Raw genomic sequence first — 20,615 nt, 5'->3', positions numbered from 1 at the left:
CAAAATAATATGATGATGGTATCCTCAACTCCAACATGACCATCAAAAAGCTATCGGCGCTGAGATATTGCGATAATAACATTAAAAATGAAGTGTCAACGCCAAATGCGATGCTGTGCACATGTGGGCGCGTCGGCGGCAGGACGCGAAGGCGGAGGCCGGGGGAGGGGTGTGCAGAGGGTACTAAACCGAAGCCCTCTCGAATCACGATTCATCTCGTCTCCCAAATCTCCGCATATTTTTACACTTCTCACTGATCCCCCGCGCTTAGACGCAGCTGCTTTCTAGAGTTACGTAGTAATGTTATATCTTGGTAGGTAGGCCTTATTATTAAATTCTATGAACATCTTCTGACAGTAACTAGTGGGCTGCCATGAGAACTTACACGAACCAAAGTGACCTAGTAATTAATGTTTGATTAAGAGCTGGGCACGAAGACGTTCACTAAACTTGTGAGAATATGTCTCTCTCGACCACCACCTTTTCCATTCGATTACTTTTATTATGATCCATAAACAGCTCCAACTTATTCTTTTGTATAGTAAAGAAAACAAACAGACTACGACACTAAATCGTATGAGATTGTGTTAACAATTCCATTGCAATTTCCTATGCATTAACGCGAAACAAACCGTGCTAGGATAACGAAAGTGAATTCAGTGGAGAGCCACGTGTTTATCTGAGGATCAAAACATAAATATTGATGAGGCCTTCGATACACAAAGTTCGAGGCGCGGGCCGCGGGCCGCATTCTGAGGGGAACCAATTCACACTGCAAAAACAATGATTTTCCTTCAGTTCTAATAGTAGTTTCAATAAAATTAATATCGTCTGAAGTTATAGGAGTATGAACTATGGTACCTACTCTTTGGTTTAATTTAATTACTCCGGCGTCTACTCAACAGCGAGTTTATTTAGCTTCCTCTGAACATTCGCGCATGTTGACGCTGGAGACGCAGACTTGCCAGCCAGTTCAACCGGTTGCCACTTTTTGTTTGTGCAAACGCTCGCAGCTCCGCGCTACCTCCTTCTCCTCAATGCATGCAATATGGTAAGGACGTACATATATGACAAAGCATTACGCTTTTTCTTAAGTGCAAATTAAAGCAAACAACAAGAACAAGCAGGATCGGGGTCGATGTCGGGCCGCAAACTGGTGCAGTTTTTGTAGGAGCTCGATTTCAAATACAGACACGAGTGATGCAGTTAAAATCACAATCGTGCAGTTGTCGACGCTTATTTAGAGTCCTGCATATTAATCAGCTGAGCTCCCCGCTCCCCGCTCCCCGCCGACCCCCGCAACCTCCAGCCTATAAATGAATTACCGCCGAGGCAATTAGGTAATTTGTAGATGTGATTGCGTTTAGCGGCGCGCAGCAGTGCGCAGACCGGCCGTAGTGTTCCTACAGAGGTGCGCAGAACGCGCGCATATTTAAATACGATACTGTACAAGTCCTATACTATAGGACCTATATCGTTAATGTAAACGGAATTTTAAAATAATATTTTTTTGCTGCCATTTTTGTAAGTTTTAGGTCACGACATAAATACGTTAAGGATTAAAAGCTCTAAAGAAATGTTTCAAATACGTAATTCCCCGGGAAGTTTCACCGGCTTAGATGTGGTCCGCCGGCCACTAAATAAACCGCAGCGTCGGCGACTTGTAGCGCGTGACGAGACTCACTGGAACCTCACACTTATCCTGTCTGATACTTTATGTGTTAGTGTCCGCTGCCGTGATGTTATATACTATTAATATGTAAATATTATTGTCTCAGTTTTGTCAGTGGAGCGCAGCAGTGTACAAATCTCAGTGCAGTGGATTAGATTTCTTTATTGGTATAGGTATTTCAACAAAAAAAAATCGTGTAGGTATTTAAATACAATTTTAAAACGTGTGCGTCAGGTGGCGCGCCATGAGGTGCGGGTGTGGCGCGGCCCGACAAGAATCGCTGATATTTAATTCATCGCGATAAAACTCGTAAATCTGCAAAACGCGACACCGCCGTTACAAATGTGAATCACACCGAAGCAAAGACGAATAGCAATGCGGCGTGCGCCAGTGACCGATATGTGATGCCGACATGCCGACATGCATCCGGTCTATACACCCAATTTCAAATGTCACACGCTCATAAAATAAGAAAAAATAATTCACAGGGATGAGCTATTACTATATTACAATGTACACACACTTTAGCACTGAAAGCTTACAAATTTGGTGCCTCACAATAATTGCACTCGAATTTTCCTTCAAAACACAAGCTCACAAGACGCACCGCCGCCGCGTTGCTGGAATTACTTTTTCCCCCTTTTAATACAACTAACGCGTTTCTCTCCTACTTGTGAAACAGTGGTTAGGTTACGGCACTACTATACATGTTAGTCCTACTGTGTGTTTCCACCCTCGTATACACAAATGTTTATCATTCACAATCGCTAGTTGCCAATTGATTCACATCTGTTTTTAATCTGCTCTTATTAATTTAAGAATATTCTCTTAATGGGAAACAAATAAAATCTTTTTATTTATTTTAAACAAACGAAAGCCGAAATCTTCGGAGCGGCAATCTCGTTACTTAAGCCGCGTATGGACATTTACGATCGCATCGCTATCTGTTATCTGCTATGTGCTATCGCCCGCCGCCGGATAAAAACCGCCACTCGCCCTAATTTATCGCCCAATAAACGCCCTCCCTGGGCGCCCATAGTAGTAGTATAGAAATCATAGATTGTAGAACGGTAATTGTGCAGTAATTTCGACAATTTTAATGACCACTTGTTAATTCAAATATTGGAAGTTTGTAGAATATATTGTACTTATAGCATTGCAAATAAGCTAAAACCGTGTATGGCACATACTATGAGGTTTATGACAATAGGTGAATAACGGGACTCCCAAGCGCTAGATCAGAAGCCTCTGCCTAGGAGACGAGGTGCTGTGACTGATGCATTCTACTTTCTATTTATTGACAAATATTTAGATATCAAACACGCATCCAGTTACGAACGCCAAGACGCTGGCTAATGTATTTACAAAGCTACCGTAAGTTGAGAGACACGAGGTGTTCGTGAGGGGTAGGACCCTTGCGGCCGATCGATGGATAGACCCTTGCGAAACATGAGTCCCCGCCGCGTGACGCGTGTGTGACCATGCTTTTATATTCGTCCTCTTAATTAGCACTGATTTGACGGCCCATCTGACTTAACGGTGTCGTAAATTCACGTAACCCCCTAATGAAGAATTTGTCGATAAAATGTGGGCGATAAAGAAAGGTTATGTTTGAAAAGGCATCACTTGTGTTGAGTCTCTGAACCTTCAAGGAAATTCATGTGACATAGGATTCATTCAAGTGCTACTAAATATTTCCGTTTTGTCTTGGAGAAATCAAACATGCCGACTATATTTAATTTAGTCAGTATACATCTAGGTAAGGCCAGGGGCAGATGTCGGTGTGTTAACAATCAGAACAGTAGGGAAACATAGAACGCTAAGAGAGCACGTGACAATAAAACTTGTTGTTAGACGAGGCGAGGCGAAAAACGTCGGCATGGAAGTGTAACCGCCAGAAGTTCAAAAAAAACAAATAAGTGTGGCATAAAACGCTTCATGTCTGCGGTTCGTGCCGTTATAAATGTCAATCTTGAGCGCAAGAGGTCGTGATTGGAAGCACTCTGCAGCTGCGGGCGGCAACGAGCGACGGTCGGCGGGCGGTGGGCGGTGGCCGACTGGTGGACAATAAAACTTTAGAACCCTTCGTTGCTATGAATTTTCCAGTGCAGTTAACGGCGTACTGCAACCGCACGATACGCGGATCACTGCATCTGTACACTACTTTATTAATCGCGATATCATGGTGACTACTGTCGAAGTCGTCTTTTTGAACGTTCATAGATAGAAAATTGGTAAAGAACAGTATTTACGTGATTATTTCCCTTTTATTAAGTTTGTCATTGAGCTCTCGGCGCCTGCACTCGGATGCAAATATGACAGCAATTTTGTAGAGATTTGTTTAGATACAGCTCGAAGCTCCTGCCACACTGCACATAAAATACTATCCACCAACCAAAATGCACCAAGTGCGGGACGGGGAGAGGATGAAACCAAAAAAAAATTTGTAACTTCTGCGGCAACGCTTTCAAACTGTCTGCACCCAACTTTCCAAAAACATGGTAAACTATGGCTCTATGGCCACGAATGAGATATTTTGTAAATACAGTTTTATGCAAAGTGTTAGGTCATCATCACCCTGGCTTTATCACACTCACGTGGGGTCACAGGGCGCACAGGGTTTTATGAACCTTAATGTTTTGAATTAATCTTAGCATCCAATCATCAACATAAAATCAGTATGCATTAGTCTGTAGTCGTGTCGTTGTAGCGAGGGATCAAACTCTAGTATTTTCAAACGTAAGCAAAGCATGATGTAAATATTCTGACTAGAACAGTAGTGCGGATCCCGCGGGAATCATCACGCCAACTGACCCTTCCGACGTCTGCACATACATAACAAGTATAAACAACAGTAGCAAGAAACACACAAGTATAATGTTTTATAAATATATACTATGAATATTGTCATAACATGTAGGAACTTTTAATGGTTCTGGCAGTAACATGTATGTAGGTAACTTTTTGACTGCACATCGTGATAATACTGGATTGCAATAAATAATTCCTCGATACAGCAGTAGTGTAGGCGTGAGTGGAGTCAGCAGCGGCATGTGATGTGACGCTAGTCAGCCACAACAGACGAGGTAAATACACTCAGTTCCAGAAATACATTATTATCGATTTAAAAAACGTCAAGACGACAGTTGAAACGATGCGAATTAGTAAATTTTGTACAAATACCATTCGCCGGGAAAACCAATTGCTGGCCGCGACTAACCCCGACCTGCCCTCGACTGGCCGCCTCTATCTCGTGACTGACCGCACACCGAGCGTGCGAAATAAACATCTGCCTCATGGCAGTTATGAAAACTGACGTTGTGTTTGACAATTGCACTATTTTTTTTTCCTCAGTAATTTGGTACGTAAGGTCAACTCGATGTGGAAAATAACATTTAAACGCTCACCGCACCGGCCCGCACCGGCCCGCACCGGTGATCTATAATTAACTTTTGGGCACTTTAATTCTGTACAAAGGAAGTAAGCGTGCACACGACCTCTCGCCTTGCAAACGCTCCACTACGCGCTTATTTTCATTGAAAACCAACTGAACCTTTTCTTTATTTCATTTAATTTTTGACTTTTAGGGCACAACCCTTCAACGTATCGGATCGAACCAAATCCTACCAAATATCACCTACTAGATATTTTATATAATTCTGTCGTAACAACAAAATTGTGGCAATACTTTAAATGGCGCTCGAATATCTCGGTGCGCGGGTTTATATTCAGTGAGAGCAGGAGGAGTCCTGACTCGACTCGACGCGCTACTTCACAAAAACCTTTTCATTTCTAAACTTGTTATGAAAATGTGTATTGTTGATTCAAGAGACACTTCAAACAGATTTCAAGTTCATTTCTTACAAAATGTTCTCAATGTAATGAAGGTTCTTCATCTTAATAATAATACCGTTTCTGTGTCGCCACAGCTCGCCGCCCTCTGACCACTGTGACTTTCTGTGAGGAATCTGTATGTGAGTCAGTCCACGCGGCGGCGGCAGCTTGTTTGAGAGCACTGTGCCGCGCCCCCCTTCACCATCCCGGTTATACAAATTCACCTGTCACTTCTTGCCTATCGCCTATTTCGAACGCACCGTGACAGATGTGCCTCGCAGCTCATTAATACCCTGTGAATGCGGGTCGTCGCGACATCTCAAGCGACGGCTGAGAAACTTTTTGCTTTTACAACATTCTGCTGGGTCATTCCGTTACAATGTGTGCACTAAGATTTTCTCTCGGTCTTAGTTTTGTTATGTACAATAATTGATGCAAAAGACATGGCCTACATTTAGCACATACTACATTTTTACTGAGCTTAAACAAAAAATCTGAGTGATCTTTAAATAAATCTTCTTGTCGTTAAAGCTGACGCAAGCGACTCGTTCCTCAAGCCGTTCCGGAGATACCTTCTAACAAACATCCATCCATCTAAACTTTGGCATTTTTAATATTAGTAAGATTTTATCGCATCGTCGCTGTTGCTAGAGATGGTATGGCTATACATACATATAACAGACACAAGCTAAAGCAAACCGTATCGTATTGCAATTAAATACGATATACATATAATATATCGACATTTATTATAAATTAATTGACACACGTTTGTTATAACTTAGCAGCATCACTTGGCTGCGGTACAAAAGAGACAAATTGTAATTCATTGATTTAGCATTATTAATACTCTGCAATGCAACTTTTGATGTGTTTCGTAAACGCAATAATTAACTACTTGTACAATTTCAATAATACTTAAGTTAACTGATGCCGCGTGTCGGATTTTAATGAACTCCCCGCGGATATCCCGCATAAAATATGTAGTCATTTGCGATGAGCCTCGGATAACGGCGCCGTCACTACCGCCGCCGCCTGCAGCCGCAAGCAGCCATTGAGCTCGGGGACTCGGTGTATATTATGAATTATTTGACACCTGACCCGCCGCCGCGACTACTGATAGAGCGGTGATACTGCTTTTTAATTGTTTTATCATTTATTTTATATTTATTATTTTTTGCCTTAAGTTTATTTCTCGCCTGTGACACTGGTAAACTGGTGACAAAAACTCGTTTATTTTAAATATATTATACTTACTTTAAGTTTATCGATTAAGTTCTTTACTATTCTTACGTTTTAGGGTTCTATTAAAATCGACGCTGAAACCGGAGCACATGCCAAATGAACACCTTTTCTTTTGAATAAATGATTTTTTTTATTTTTACTTTACCTGCCGCCTCTCAATATGAAATAAGTACATATTTTAAGTAATAACATTATGCAACAGTCAGCTCCACACTGTCACCTGTACCTGTACCTGTACCTGTACCTGTACCTGTACCTGTATACTTTGTAAACAAAAAATACCGTTGAAACGAAGTATGTTATTATTCTTATTAAAATTAATAATGAAACATTGACGAATGTGTTTTTATCGGGCATGTTGTAGGAATGTGTGCGCCCCGCGTCTCTGTGTATTTCTTTTAATTATTTCCGATAACAGTACAATAACAAACTTATATATATATATAAATACTATACTAAGCGGTTTTCCCCGAGAGGCGCTGCTGTCATCCCACGTGACTGCGCGTGCAGCTTAGCTAGAGATGCCCCACTCCGCTCCGATCTGCTCCTATTGTAGTACTATTGCACTTTCTCATAAACTACAATTATAATTTTGATTTTTGCCACATCTTACTAATATTAAAAATGAGGAAGTTTGGATGCACGGATGGATGTTTATTATAATAGAATATAACTTCAGAACTGCTATATGAATCTCGCTGAAATTTGCCACGTAGGTAGAACATAGTGTGGCAGAACACTAAGGCTAATGTAATTTTTTTAATTTCCCGTGGACAGAGTCGCGGGTGACGTCTAGTATATACATAATGTTTGAATGTTAATTTTATGACATCTTTAGTCCACTCGATTGAAAATCGATAAAATCGCATCGACAAAATGCATGCCCCTTCCTATTCAGCGTCCGGTCACCTGATAACGCAAAGCCGTTATATTAACCCGGTCAACTACTCATTAATTGTCAGTCTTATTTATCAATTCCACAAGCCGCACGGAATGAAAAAGTTTATATTATTAATGTGTGTGTTTGTACCCGCGGCGCTAGCTTACTGCAGCCGGCGAGCGGCGGAGCAATCCTTCTCAAGGTCGGTGGACGAGTTCTCCGCAGACTTGGTGCAGAAACTGGCCCAGAGCACTGATGACCACTTCGTGGCCTCAACCCTATCCGCCTGGATGCTGTTGGTCTACACGTCTCTCGGCGCTGCAGACGACTCGCTGCACGAATTGAACTCTGTTCTTCGACTCAGTTCACGAAAAAGTTGCGTCAAAAAGTTCTTTGAAATAACGAAAAAAATTTACTCGCCGAATGTTGCGTCCGGTTTAGAAGGCGCTTCGGCGATATTCGTCAACAAAAATATGCCGGTTATAGATAAATTTCGAAGCCAAGTGAAGGAAGCCGGAGTCGGCGAGTTGGTAGAGGTCTCTGCCGATGACCGAGAGCGCGTTGCAGCAGCGGTCAATGAGCACTTCAAATCCGCTACCAACGGAACCATTGAGAAGATTGTAGAGGCCGATGATTTGAAAGACATCGCAATGATGATCGTGGACGTTCTCCGATTTAAGGGCGCCTGGAAAACTCCTTTCCCTATGGAAGACACGAAAGAGAGTCCATTCCACGACGAGCGATCAAACGAAATCGGTCGCGTCAACCTCATGACCTTGACCGACTTTTTTAACGCTTCGTTCATGGACGATATAAACGCCACGGTGGCCGAGCTGCCGTACGACGACAATAAATTCTCCATGTACGTCTTCATTCCCTACGCGAACGTAAAGTTGAGGAATGTTATAGATGTCTTAAAAACGACTAGTCTAAGATCAATAACGGAACGTTTACAAAACGTAGACGCTCAAGAGGTAACCGTGAGCTTGCCGAGGTTTAAGATGTCCTCCAACATTGACAACTTGAAGGAGCTCCTGAGGGCGATGGGATTGAGGGCGATGTTCGACAGCGAGGCGGCGAGCTTCCCACGGGTGTCGCAGCGCCCGCTGCACGTGTCGGCGCTGCGGCAGCGCGCGACGGTCGTCGTGTCGGAGCGAGGCACGACCGCCGGCGCCGTCACCGAGGCCGAATTCTCCTTCAAAAGCTTCCCGCTCACCTTCACAGCGAACAAACCATTCTTCTTCGCGATTGTGGACAAAGAAACACTAATTCCCGTGTTTACGGGAGCTTATTCCAAGCCGAGTGTGTACTGAACGGGTACTAGTAACATTTTTATTGTTATATATGCATATTTGTTATTCTGTTACATTTGTTTGAATCAGACGTTCTTAATCAATTAACATTTATAAAAAATATGTCGACCTCACATGATCTCCGTAATATTATAACTCCTATGTTCACATAAAAGATTCCAAAACGTGCTATACGTTTCATGATTATAGGGGGTGGGGGGGGATTATAGCTTGTATTCATTTAACGAGTAAATCTTGCAATTTCTCTATATTTGGTATAAATAAATATTAATAACATTTATCATAAAGTGAAAAATAATATACCTATTGTGTTTCCTCTTTCCAACTTCCAAAATGTAGTGTACATGAACGCATGCAGTTTTTTTTAACGCGAAACGATGTGTGCCGGAAACGAAACGAGAAACAGCGATGCGTCATTGTAGGATTAGTTTAAGCTAGTTTAACTGCTCCCTTTTGTATAATCCATTTAAGTTAACTATCACGTTATCTGACTCCGCCTCAGTCTTGATTCAAATTGAATAAGACCGAAACTTCGTTATTGTCGCGCTTTGATGATGCGGGATCAGTTTAGTCGCAAGGTGCGGTGCGGCGGGATCAAGTTGTAGTTTTGCCGTGCCGGGATGTATTATACGAGTGTGTAATCCTTGTTAAGAACAATAAATTATTCAGCTTATTTCAGTTTCTCTTCATACAAGAGGCACGCTATCCATATTGCCAAAGTCGATACCCAGAGCAGACAAATTGTTTACTTTCTCTTTGAAATTCGTCTCGTTTTAGTCTATACAATAATGTAATTAGTTCGTTCAGGAAACAACTTCAATTAATGTAGTAATTTTTTGGAGATACGCACTCACTCGCCTAGTCCCGAGTCCTAGCCGGCGAGGCGTGGCGGCGGCGCCCTAACTATGAACACACCCTTAACTTCTCTAAACCAACCGCTATAAATTCAATGATGAGAGTAAGACGCTGACAATTCGATGGTCGGGACCCGAAGTTCTGCGGCCGAGGTCGCACGGGGGTGACTAAGCATATTGCGTGTCTTATGTTGTATCTCGACATCGCGAACGATCCGCCAGTTTCACAGCCGCAGTCACACGCACTCGAACCACTTAGGATTCAGCGAAGACGGGATGAATGGTAAAATCATATCCTTTATTCGTTTCAGTACTCCGTAGTATTCAAAGTAGGCAACGTACTTGCGCGGCGGCAGCGGTGCGGTAGCGGTGCGGCAGAGGTGCGGCAGTCACACCACTTCAGAGGAGCGGGGGTCTACATTCGCGAAAATTTCTTGTTTTATTCTCCAACATTATCACTATGCGAACTATATTTCTATAATAATTTAAACAGGACAATAACATATAATATTATTTGATAAACATCATCCGATGTGGTTAATATTATAGTAAACAAGGAAAAATGTGGCACCCGACCCCGGTGTCTGCCGCACTGCGATTCACAAATTAAACCGTCATAATTTTAGCGCGTGTATACAAAGAGAATCGGGCTCCATAGTGCCGATAGATAGCGACAAAGATTCAGCTTAGAATTAGTTTTCGAAGCAGCGTTAGTGAACTTGGCGTCTGTAAGTATTGCGCTCGTGTTCTGTTCACAAACTGATAATAAATAATGAGGACTATTACATTGTTCGTGTTTTGTAGGCAGCCGTAAGCAGCAATTACTGACTTCCTTTGACCTCAGAATTCAAGATACGGACGAAAATGCCTTCGAGTGTCGCTCTCCTCACCACGTACCATTCATAAATAATACATCTCAGAGCACGTCCCCCGCACGACCCCCGCATGCCCCCACCCCCTGCGCCGGCTCGCTTCAAATTAATTACAGCATTCCAGCTCTCAGGCCTCTATTGTAATCACTCATTAATTTTATTTCGAGGTGTGAAGGACGTCGTACGAGCACTTGAGTCATCCCGCATCTTAATGTTGAAAAGAAGTCGACGAATATCGAAAATATTGTTGAAACATTAAAAACATGCTAATTTTCGAGAGAGTACGCTCGATTCAACCGCACGGCCAGGGCTAGGCTCGGGGCGGCTACGATGGCTCAACGCAATTACACCTTCATCCACTTATGTCAATCGCGTATTCAATCATTCAAATATACGTAGATATTTCCATTTAACGAAAACCGTTAAATGAGAGGCGGAGCACCGACTTGAATTGTTATAGATTATATTATTTTTATATTAAAGACTGTGAATTGATAAAAGTAATGTAGTATGTTATTTACAAACATAAATCATCCACATTAAGGTGATATTTATGAAACAATTGAATACCAAAATGTGTTTTTTGAACGAACACGAACTGAATGATCATGCGAACACGAAATCAGTTTTGATGCTATATATCAGGCTCATCTCGGTAAATACAATAATATTACGAAAAATATTATTTACGACAAGGTAACCCGGCACTTGTGAGGTTTTGTGCATTGACACATTGCTGACGAGTAAATTGGCGACGAGCAGGACGACGTGCCGTCCGCCGCTCCGCCCCGCCCGTCGCAAACATCTCGCCCGCGGGCTAATTTTTATCTTTTAAGGAGACAGATACAGAACTTTGCCTTCCCTCGTACCCTTGACACTATTTTCATACCTTAGTATTTCCTATGCATTTAGATGACTGAATATGATATCCGGAGATGTTAGAAGACTGCACATGAGCTCGCCTTTTTTGGGCAAAAATTTTAATACGTTGTATTTCATTTTAGCTACTATGATAATACTGAATATAGGAGAAAAACCTTTTAAAAGTAAGTTAATGCTGTACATATAATACTGTTCGATAGAGCAAAGACGTCATCAGTCACGGCAGCTTGCCGCACCTAGCCCCGTCAGCCTAACGTGCTGGGCGCGTGCTGCTAGGCTGCACGCCAGTCTCCGACATTGTCGCCACGGTGCGAACTGGGTGAAGCGCGAGTGGAAACATATATGCAGCGAATAAACAGAAATGAGTTGTAACAATTGCAATAAGTGTGCACACATTCATGTTCACATCTACCTGTCTACAATGTTATATAATAATCCGTTAAAACAAATTCTATATGTATGAACAATCAAATTATATAGCCGCGCAGCAATTCCCCTCCCGCAGCGAGAGGGGACGACTTCCTCATTACGTCCCCGGTTGCCGTCGCAACTGTTTCACGATCCTGCCGCTTGCCGCCCGCCGCGTGTGACTCTAGCGCGACGCCACTTCAGTGTTTCTACACCAGCTCACATACAAAGTTAGAATTAAATGGTCCAAACATAAATTAACTATAATTTCATTTCATTTATGAAACAAACACGCTGACGAATCGGCTCCGTCTATTTGTGAAGCTACAAATCTAAAACACAAACGGGCCTAATGAATATCATTTAATTAGCTGTCATAGAGACGAGTCACTTATTTATGAATAAGCGGCGAACGACTGTTATTATAATTATAAACATCGGCGGCGGCGACTCTCCGCTCTCGATGTCCGGTAAAACGGCGCGCCGGTGACAGCTGATACAGAACAATTAAAAAAACTCCTTCAGCTAAGCGTAATAACAAATATATTTGAATTTTCAGTTTTGTATGGCCTATTTCCAGTATTTCGTCGTCTGTGTGCGTGTGTGTGTGTGTCTGTGGAGGGGCAGAGGTGGCGGAGGTGGGGGGGGGGAGAAGAGTATCTTGGTATGTTAGTTAAATACAAATAATGTTTTGTGACACCTCGACGAGAAGACTAATGGATTGCAGTCGAAAGCATTATACATAGGAGCGCGACGCAATTCGAGGCAAATTTGTTCATCGTGCCTGAGGCATTCCTTTGATGATTGTTTCTGTTTTGTACATTTAAGGCGGAGCAGGATATGAAGGAGAATATTTCTATACATCATAACAATGTCCAAAATATTTACTATTTGCAGTCGTTTAAAATTATGATTTATGTTTGCAGGTCCCCCCGGCCCGCCCGGCTCCCCGGGCAAGCGTGGCAAAAAGGGCAAGAAAGGCGACCCCGGCGACCCTGGGCCCCCGGTGAGTGCTCGCTATCTTCGCTTCGTTTGTAAATTGTCATTGTTACAGCGGCAGTGGCAGTTGCAGATGCCACTACTCGTTTTTATATACACGTTATTGAATGAGAAACGTCGCGCCTCCGAACCCCTCCCCCTCCCCGCAGTTCTTATGCCCGACTCTGCGGAGCTCACCGATTACCCCAAGCCCGCATCTTACACCGGACTTCTTTCTTTTTTACCACTACCAACGACTTATATTAATTTCTTTTCAGGGTTTAATGGGTGCACCGGGGAAGAATGGATTTCCGGTATTTTTTTTTATTTTATTTTATTTTTCTTATTTTTTCTATTGTTCTACTGTCATTTTAATGTTTACTCCTTTTCAATTTCATACTGACGCACTACGCGTATTCGCGGAGTGCCCCCCCCCCCGCCCCCGCCCCGCCCCGCACGATGACAGCTCGCTGCGGTAAACGGAAACCGTTATTTTGTCAAATCTCTATGCTCTTAACTGAATGTTTTTTATTACATATAACATGAATAATTGTAAGATGTGATCGTGTAGAGTTTTAAAGCGATTCACCCGTTTTCCTTTCACTTCGGTCCCGATGGGCTTGCGGCGATGTCGCCACATACAGACGGCTACTGTACGCCCGTGTGACGTTTCAGGGGAGCAAAGGGGAGAAAGGCGAGCGAGGCTTTATGGTAAGAGCCTTCCCGTAGCGACCCGTAGCTAGCTCGTAGCTCGTAGCCCGGCGTAGCACGTCCCGCTCAATCCCCACTAACTGTCGCAGTAACCCACTTCGATGCGCGCCCCCAGCCTAGCTCTCACCAAAGTTCAACTTGTTAGTTAGTTGCTCGTTTCAATTTGGTTAGTAACACTTAACAACTAATTGGACCTGATGTCCCCCTGGGCGTGGCCGTGCTTTGCGTAGTCTGACCCTGTCGTCTTCACCAACATTTAGCCACACAATAACGAACACAACTACCTTTGTATTCTTTTTTTTTGCCACTTTTATTAAAATAAAGATATTTCACGCAAATTGTTTTTCTTCTCTGTCTCTCTCAGAAAAAAATAAAATGCTTAAAGTTTGAGACGTGAAGATAGTCTCGAAGTGTGTCGTCCGGTTTCGTCGCCGAACGATCACACGCGAGTAAGTCGTTCCTTATTAATTTATTATAATATCTTGCGCAAGTTTAATAGTCTCGAAGATTGAGTAGCTGAGACCTTTGAAACTGAATATTTTTGGTAAATAATACATTGTGAATGTGTCGGCTGCTCTGACCCCTCCCGGGACCATACCAGCCCAGAGATTGACCTTCCACTAATTCTTGGGGTGCATGATGTGTTTCCTATTTTATAACCATATTTCAACTCTTTACAAAACAATTTCGCTACATCCTAACTTGTTTCTATTGTTCCTTTCCTGTGTCAGTTTACAAGTCTATGGTATACTGTCGCTATGTACATACAAGAAATCGAGATTGGGTATTAATGGGTGACTGCACTTTTTCAGGGACCGATCGGACTGGACGGGCCGAAAGGTGACCCGGTGAGTCGATGTTATCTATACATCTATAATATTTATAAAAGCTATACGTAGTTTATCATGCGCCGTCATTACAATGTACGCTGTACAATGTTCCAGGGCCGGCCAGGGGACAAAGGGCAGAAGGGCGAGCTGGGCAGCCCAGGGTTCGATGTATTCGCTGCGGTGAAGGTACATGCGGTTGTTTCACATTATTCTGCCATATTACCTCTCATATATTAACATCCTTATGGATGCATTTATATGCATATCTCACAAATAGTACATTTCTACGATTACATACAAACATACATACTCGTAAATGCTATACCAGGGAAGTTATTTTGGAACATAATCCAAAAGTGAGATAGGTATATGGGAGCGTTAGCGTCGGCGTCTATGCGAAGGCGAACTTACTAAAGTGTGTTGCGCCGGTTGCAGGGGGTGAAAAGATCCGTCGACAACTATAAGATGAGTCCGTATACGACGGCGGAGATCATTGCCGTGAAGGTACGGCGCGCTCAAGCTCTATGCCCACGCCGCCTAGCCTCCTTATCTTTTGCCGCTCGGACCTTACGTCACATATATCTTTTGATATTTCTCATGGCTTTCCATATTTTTTTGCAAAGTTTGTAATTGCATTGAGTTGAAGTCGCTTGACGCATCCGCGGGCGGCTCTCGCACCTCGCGAGGCCGTCGTTTTGGTTTTATTTAGAATAAAAGCTTGTAGATCAGTTCGTTTGAGTAATATGTTGATGTTTGTTGGTCCGCTTTCCATGTTGTGTGTGTGTACTGACTGCCGACGCCGCAGGGGCTGCAGGCGGCCGGCCACAACATCTCCGCGCACTCCGTCATCCAGCTCAAGGTAAGTCCATCCCTGCCCAGCGCCAGTACACCAGTCTGCATGCTGCACAACGCCCTATATAAATCATGTTTACTTGTTTTATCGCGAAAATTGATTCAAGCGTACATTTCTCATAAGACAGTAATTTGGTAACAATCGTGCGGACTCTCGCACCGCTGATCATGCTCATCTCAGTCTTCTGTTCACAAGACATGACAGTAGCATTTACTTGACGCTCTAATAAACTGTTTATACGACTATCTTGCTCACTTGTTTAATGAGATGATACAAGCATGTTTATAGCTATGTTTTACTAAATAGGACAGTGCTCCTGTCATAATTATTTGCTACATTATAAATTCTATGTCGATTTCCCTCTAAATTTATGAAGAATGCCGGCAAACTGTTTAATTTTTATATGCAAACCAAAGGTAAGTGAAGCGATTGTTGATGTTCCCTCTGAGGAACAAATCCGGTTGTGTCGCAGGGCGAGCCCGGGGAGCCGGGGCCGCCAGGACCGCCGGGCGCGATGGGTTCGAGCGGCGTGGCGGGCGCGGAGGGCCGCGCGGGCGCACCGGGCGCGCCTGGTCCGCCCGGCCCCGTTGGTGCACAAGGAGAACCCGGACCACAGGGACCTCCCGGCCCGCAAGGCCCTCTGGGACACAAGGTATACATCGACTCGCGAATATCGTATTGTTCATTGCTCTGAGTTCCACCATGGCCACACAACTTTTATTTTAATTAAAATTTTAAATTCAATAAGTTACAGACGATTATATTCGAACAACAGGGATGGCCCAATGATACACAGGGGAAGACCACGAGTCGAATGACAACCCAGTCAGAATCGGTCCATTCCTTCTGAACGGAACTTACAAAGTTACAAATGCAACACCAACTGCTTTCTATACTCTTTCGTAGACATTCTTTTCTTTCCTATTTCTACTGGGGACTAAATAATAAATAATCGATTCAGGGGGTTTCATTACCTGCTCGTAAGATAATAGTTAATTCATAAAAATATGTTTATGTTGATTTCAGGGAGACAAAGGCGACAAAGGCGAGCGCGGCTACACAACGACACTGAAAGGCGATGCGTTTCCCACCGGCATCATTGAGGGACCCCCCGGGCCCCCTGGACCCCCGGGTGAGTCTCCCGCCTAGCAGACCGCTTTCTCACACGCCTCAACTTAGGTAGCTTACACGCACTGCTGGCGCGGCTGCAAAGCCCCGCCACCCCCCGCCCACACGGCCTGCACCCGGCGCTGGGGGTGCTGCTCCATAAAGATATTGAAACACTAAAATCTACAGCATCCTAAATTAGTAGTCGATTGCCTACACGATAATTCAAAATAAATTTGATAAAAAACTTATTTTATCAAAAATCCGTTTGTTTTGGTTTGACTTATATCTATTAATGTCTAATTTTATATATATATATATATATTACCGCAAAGTTACAATAACCACGCAAGATATAAATAAACGTACAATTTGGTACAAGTAAGTATGCGTGTTTGCGTGTGTGGTTGTGTTTGGGTGTGTGCCTGCCCGAGTGCTGTAGCGGCTCGCTGTAGCGGCACTGTGTTGAAGGCGCGGAGGGCGCGCGCGGCGAGCGCGGCGCGGCGGGCGCACCCGGCCCGCCGGGAGAGCGCGGCGCGCGCGGCAAGCGCGGCAAGCGGGTACGCACCGCCCCCGTCCCGCCCGGCGTCTGCCGCGGTTTCTCCGCCAATCGCCTCTTACTTAGGAACTTCTTCTTATCGCTTCTTAATGATTGCTTTCTCCGAGTGTGCCGGACTGCCGGACTGCCGGACAGTAACTATACTTGGTATCGATCTCTGTGATGTCGATCCTTGCTTCTTTTCTCTGTCTTTTCTAAATATATACAAAATGAATACGGTAAGAAACAATTCATGCATCTACTTCTCTTAGTCAACGATATATTTGAAATCCATTATAGATATACTTACATGAAGTTGACCAGTAGTCCATTATTTGAATTTCTGATTTAAATTAAAATAACGTTATAATATGTCCTGTTATAACTTTTTTTTAAATCTTTAACTATCTCCCTTGCTCTCCCGGAAGGTTAACTCGTGACAAGCGAACGCTCCGCTCCACATACAGTCGCTCTTACTCTATCTACTTCAGTGTTATCTAGAATGTAACTTGTCTTGTGGCAACGTGCCAATATCGTAATGTATCGTAGACAGCAGTTGTTATAACGCCTGCGCATGAATATGCCGGAAAGTTGCATGGTGCACGCGCATTCGCATGGCTTGATATAATTTGCACAGTTAACAGTTTTTACCAGTAGACACTTTGCGGTAGCGGTACAAATGTCAACTAACGTGTTAGAGCCGCGGCAATGCTTACCCGCTAACCCGTCCGGCGTCCGGCGTCCCGCGGCGTTCGCCGGCTGCGCCCCGCTAGGCCACCGGACGCAGGTAAATATGCTTACATTCTTTAATCATCGCACTTATAAGGGTAATATTATTTGAACTATTACTATACTATACCGTGGTCCGCAGGTCGCGGCTATGGTCTGATGATGTGGTCATGATGATGATGATGTGGTCTTAGTCGCGCCCGTCTGTATTGTGCAACCCGCCATTCGCGGCCTTGCCCCGGAATGCCGCTTCAGGCATCCGTTCAGAACTTAGGTCCTCTAAGTCATCGTCATACTTCATTTTATAAAAATAAATAAGCGAACGAGCAGTCTTAAATAGATAAATGTGAGCTCTCGAAAATTGTTCGACTTAACAAGGCGAACAGAGAGGAAATACAATGAACGTGAGTAAGTTAGCGCGCGTACATTTGTGCGCGAGGCGTTAAGTCGTATCTTGTAATGTTGCAGGTGCTCCTGGCGCGGAGGGCGCGGCGGGCGCAGAGGGGCCGCGCGGCCCGCCCGGCGCCGATGGCCGCCCGGGCGCTACCGGCCTACCCGGCCCACCCGGCAAGCCGGTAACTTTTTCATGTACCGGGTTCTATGTCAATGGCTGGGAACAATTAAAAACGGCTCAATTATGTCTTTAAAACATGTTCCGACACCAGCACAAACGTTGCGTGGTTCTTGATACGATTGAGTTTTAAAAATTATTTTTGAAGACATGAATAATAATTTAAAAAAATTGTACCTACTTAAATGAAAATATTTACAATAACAGAAAAGGATATGAAAGGAAAAGTTTAACAGATAAAAAGTATTTTTATCTTTCGATCCTTGCAGGGTGAAATGGGACCGAAGGGCGTAAAAGGAGACTACGGCGATATGGGCTCGCCGGGTATGCTGGGCGCGCCGGGTCTGCCCGGCCCGCCCGGCTACCCCGGCCTCAAAGGAGACAAGGGCGACAAAGGCGACTCGGTAAGCGTTTCTCCTTCGGACCGTTTGTACTATCGAGTCGCCCATATCGCCGATAGCGCGGCGCACGCTGTTTGCGCCGTGCTCGGTGTTTCCCCTTGAACCAGTTTAAACAACAACTAATACTAAAACATTATGTTATTACGACTTCTTATGGTTTGATTTTTGGTTATTAGGTATACCTTGTTTCTATCTGAGCTGATGTTAAGACACCGCACTTGAACTTGTAAAAATTTAAATTCGTTTCGTTAAAATTCGTAAACCATTTAATATTTCTGGTAAAACACTGAATTTCACAAACTACTAACGTAACATAATATTGCGTAACCTACCCTTACTTTACAATCTCGAGTCATTTTAAATAACGATATTCAGAAAGTAGTTAAAAAATCACAATGGTCATCACGTCTCGAACCTTATGCCTGACTTTTCTTCCTAAATTTGGAGATGGATTCTAATAAGGGTATAATTAATTTACATTTATATAGCACTTTTGCAAAGAACTGTACACGTTTCAATTAGAATCGGCGAAATGGGAACACTATTTCCGTCCGATGGCAAAATAAATGCCATAGAATGGATTTTCCTCGAGCGATCTGGCCGAGGCAAAACACCCGCCATCTTTGGTCGCGTCCTGGTGACTGACGAAGACGCTCTATGTTGCATGTGGCGCCGGCGGCCGCGCGCAGAAGTACAGGAAGCTGAGAAGAAGGCAGGTAACTATCTCCTCTCACGCGCTGCAATCTTCATGCCGGACATACTGCACATTGTTACCGCGGTGTAGCTGCACGTATTCATGGCGAATATGACGCATTAACATTTAAATTTGCTAAGAAAAGATAAATAAATATCAAGCGATACAATTATTTGTTATTAATCTGATCGATAAAAATATTAATTTGAATAATATTCTAATTCCATTGACTTGCTCTCAATATTCAGATACCAATACATATTATTGTGACGTATGTTTCTACTATTCAAACTTTCGTGAGACATTATAATAAACTTATATAAAAAAAGCTAAAACACTCACTCGTGAGCTGAGGGCCGCGTCCGCGAAATAATACCAGTCCCACTCATCCTGATGAAGGACCGCCGATGGGCTCGAAACTAGTCGGTGCCGCCACCGGACAAATATACGTGGGTGTTTTAGCCATTTTTATATAACTTTATATATATATATATATTTTTTGGTTGGTATTTTTATATCAAGGGATGTTTCCTTATAGCCACTGTTGAATTTGCAGGGCGACGGCACCGGCTACGAGCTGTACGGACATGAAATGGTAAGTGTTGATGTCCGAACACAAGGCGTATACAGGTCGCACAGAGCGCGCTCTCTGCCCAGCCGTTGCCATGGCAATGCTTGTTTATGCAGCCTCCTCGCTCTCTGCAGCTGGGCTACTGTACTAGTGTGATGAAGCGGAAAATAGTTATTCGATGCTAAATTCAATTTACCACAGCTGCTGCTTAGAATAAGTTTCACGAATGTGAAATGTACGTAATGTAAGACATTAAATTCTTTGGCGTAACCTAAATGTTTACCAGCTACAAGCCGCCCGCAGCAGAGTCGGCTCGACTCCTCTCATGGCGTTAAGTGAGTTATTCTGCATTTTGCCCGAGAAGTGAGGTGTGAAAGGTAATTCGGGTCCTCACCCCCTTCTCTACCCTTTTCTAAGTGTCGTTGATCACCTCGGTGTTGCCGCCACTCGTTTGCCCTCTTCTCTTAGAGGAATGTTTTTGCCGAGAGAAGGTATGGATGGTTAGAATAAGAAGATATCTGTTTAGTTCGTAATAATGATTTTTACTGAATTCCACAATTGTTTCCGCAAACCACCAATAGATGGCGCTGCTCGGAAATTAAAACGCGCTATATAAATATTAATGCATAATTACTTACCTGTTATGATTTTTTGTCGTGGTAGTTGAGCTGT

The 20,615-nt window shown here is 43.5% G+C and overlaps 2 protein-coding genes across 6 annotated transcripts in view; both read left to right on the top strand.

Moving 5' to 3' along the window:
* The window catches only part of LOC106115259 (collagen alpha chain CG42342), a 56,584-nt gene that overhangs the window by 27,994 nt on the left and 7,975 nt on the right, over positions 1–20,615 (top strand). Inside the window, exons 2-13 of one of the 5 annotated variants that reach the window (XM_013308594.1) lie at positions 12,887–12,966; positions 13,217–13,252; positions 13,614–13,649; positions 14,462–14,497; positions 14,594–14,665; positions 14,915–14,983; positions 15,805–15,984; positions 16,359–16,464; positions 18,175–18,281; positions 18,547–18,681; positions 19,368–19,394; positions 19,920–19,967. In XM_013308594.1, the coding sequence (XP_013164048.1) occupies positions 12,887–12,966; positions 13,217–13,252; positions 13,614–13,649; positions 14,462–14,497; positions 14,594–14,665; positions 14,915–14,983; positions 15,805–15,984; positions 16,359–16,464; positions 18,175–18,281; positions 18,547–18,681; positions 19,368–19,394; positions 19,920–19,967 (932 nt within the window). Of the gene's footprint in view, positions 1–12,886; positions 12,967–13,216; positions 13,253–13,613; positions 13,650–14,461; positions 14,498–14,593; positions 14,666–14,914; positions 14,984–15,284; positions 15,339–15,804; positions 15,985–16,358; positions 16,465–18,174; positions 18,282–18,546; positions 18,682–19,367; positions 19,395–19,919; positions 19,968–20,615 lie in introns of all 5 variants that reach the window. The other 4 variants (XM_013308590.1, XM_013308591.1, XM_013308592.1 and 1 more) reach the window with 4 other exon arrangements.
* On the top strand, positions 7,698–8,997 carry LOC106115260 (ovalbumin-related protein X-like). Its single transcript, XM_013308595.1, has one exon. The coding sequence runs from the start codon at positions 7,745–7,747 to the stop codon at positions 8,942–8,944; it is 1,200 nt and encodes a 399-aa protein (XP_013164049.1). The 5' UTR covers positions 7,698–7,744; the 3' UTR covers positions 8,945–8,997.

The sequence above is a fragment of the Papilio xuthus genome, unplaced genomic scaffold, assembly GCF_000836235.2.
Source record: "Papilio xuthus unplaced genomic scaffold, Pxut_1.1 DF827870.1, whole genome shotgun sequence".
Taxonomy (NCBI): Eukaryota; Metazoa; Arthropoda; class Insecta; order Lepidoptera; family Papilionidae; genus Papilio; species Papilio xuthus.
Note: the sequence above shows the minus strand (reverse complement) of the source record. Positions and strands in the feature narration are given on the sequence as shown.

Coding starts and splice junctions, on each gene's coding strand:
- LOC106115260 (XM_013308595.1), top strand. CDS start 7,745: ATGAAAAAGTTTATATTATTAATGTGTGTGTTTGTACCCGCGGCGCTA.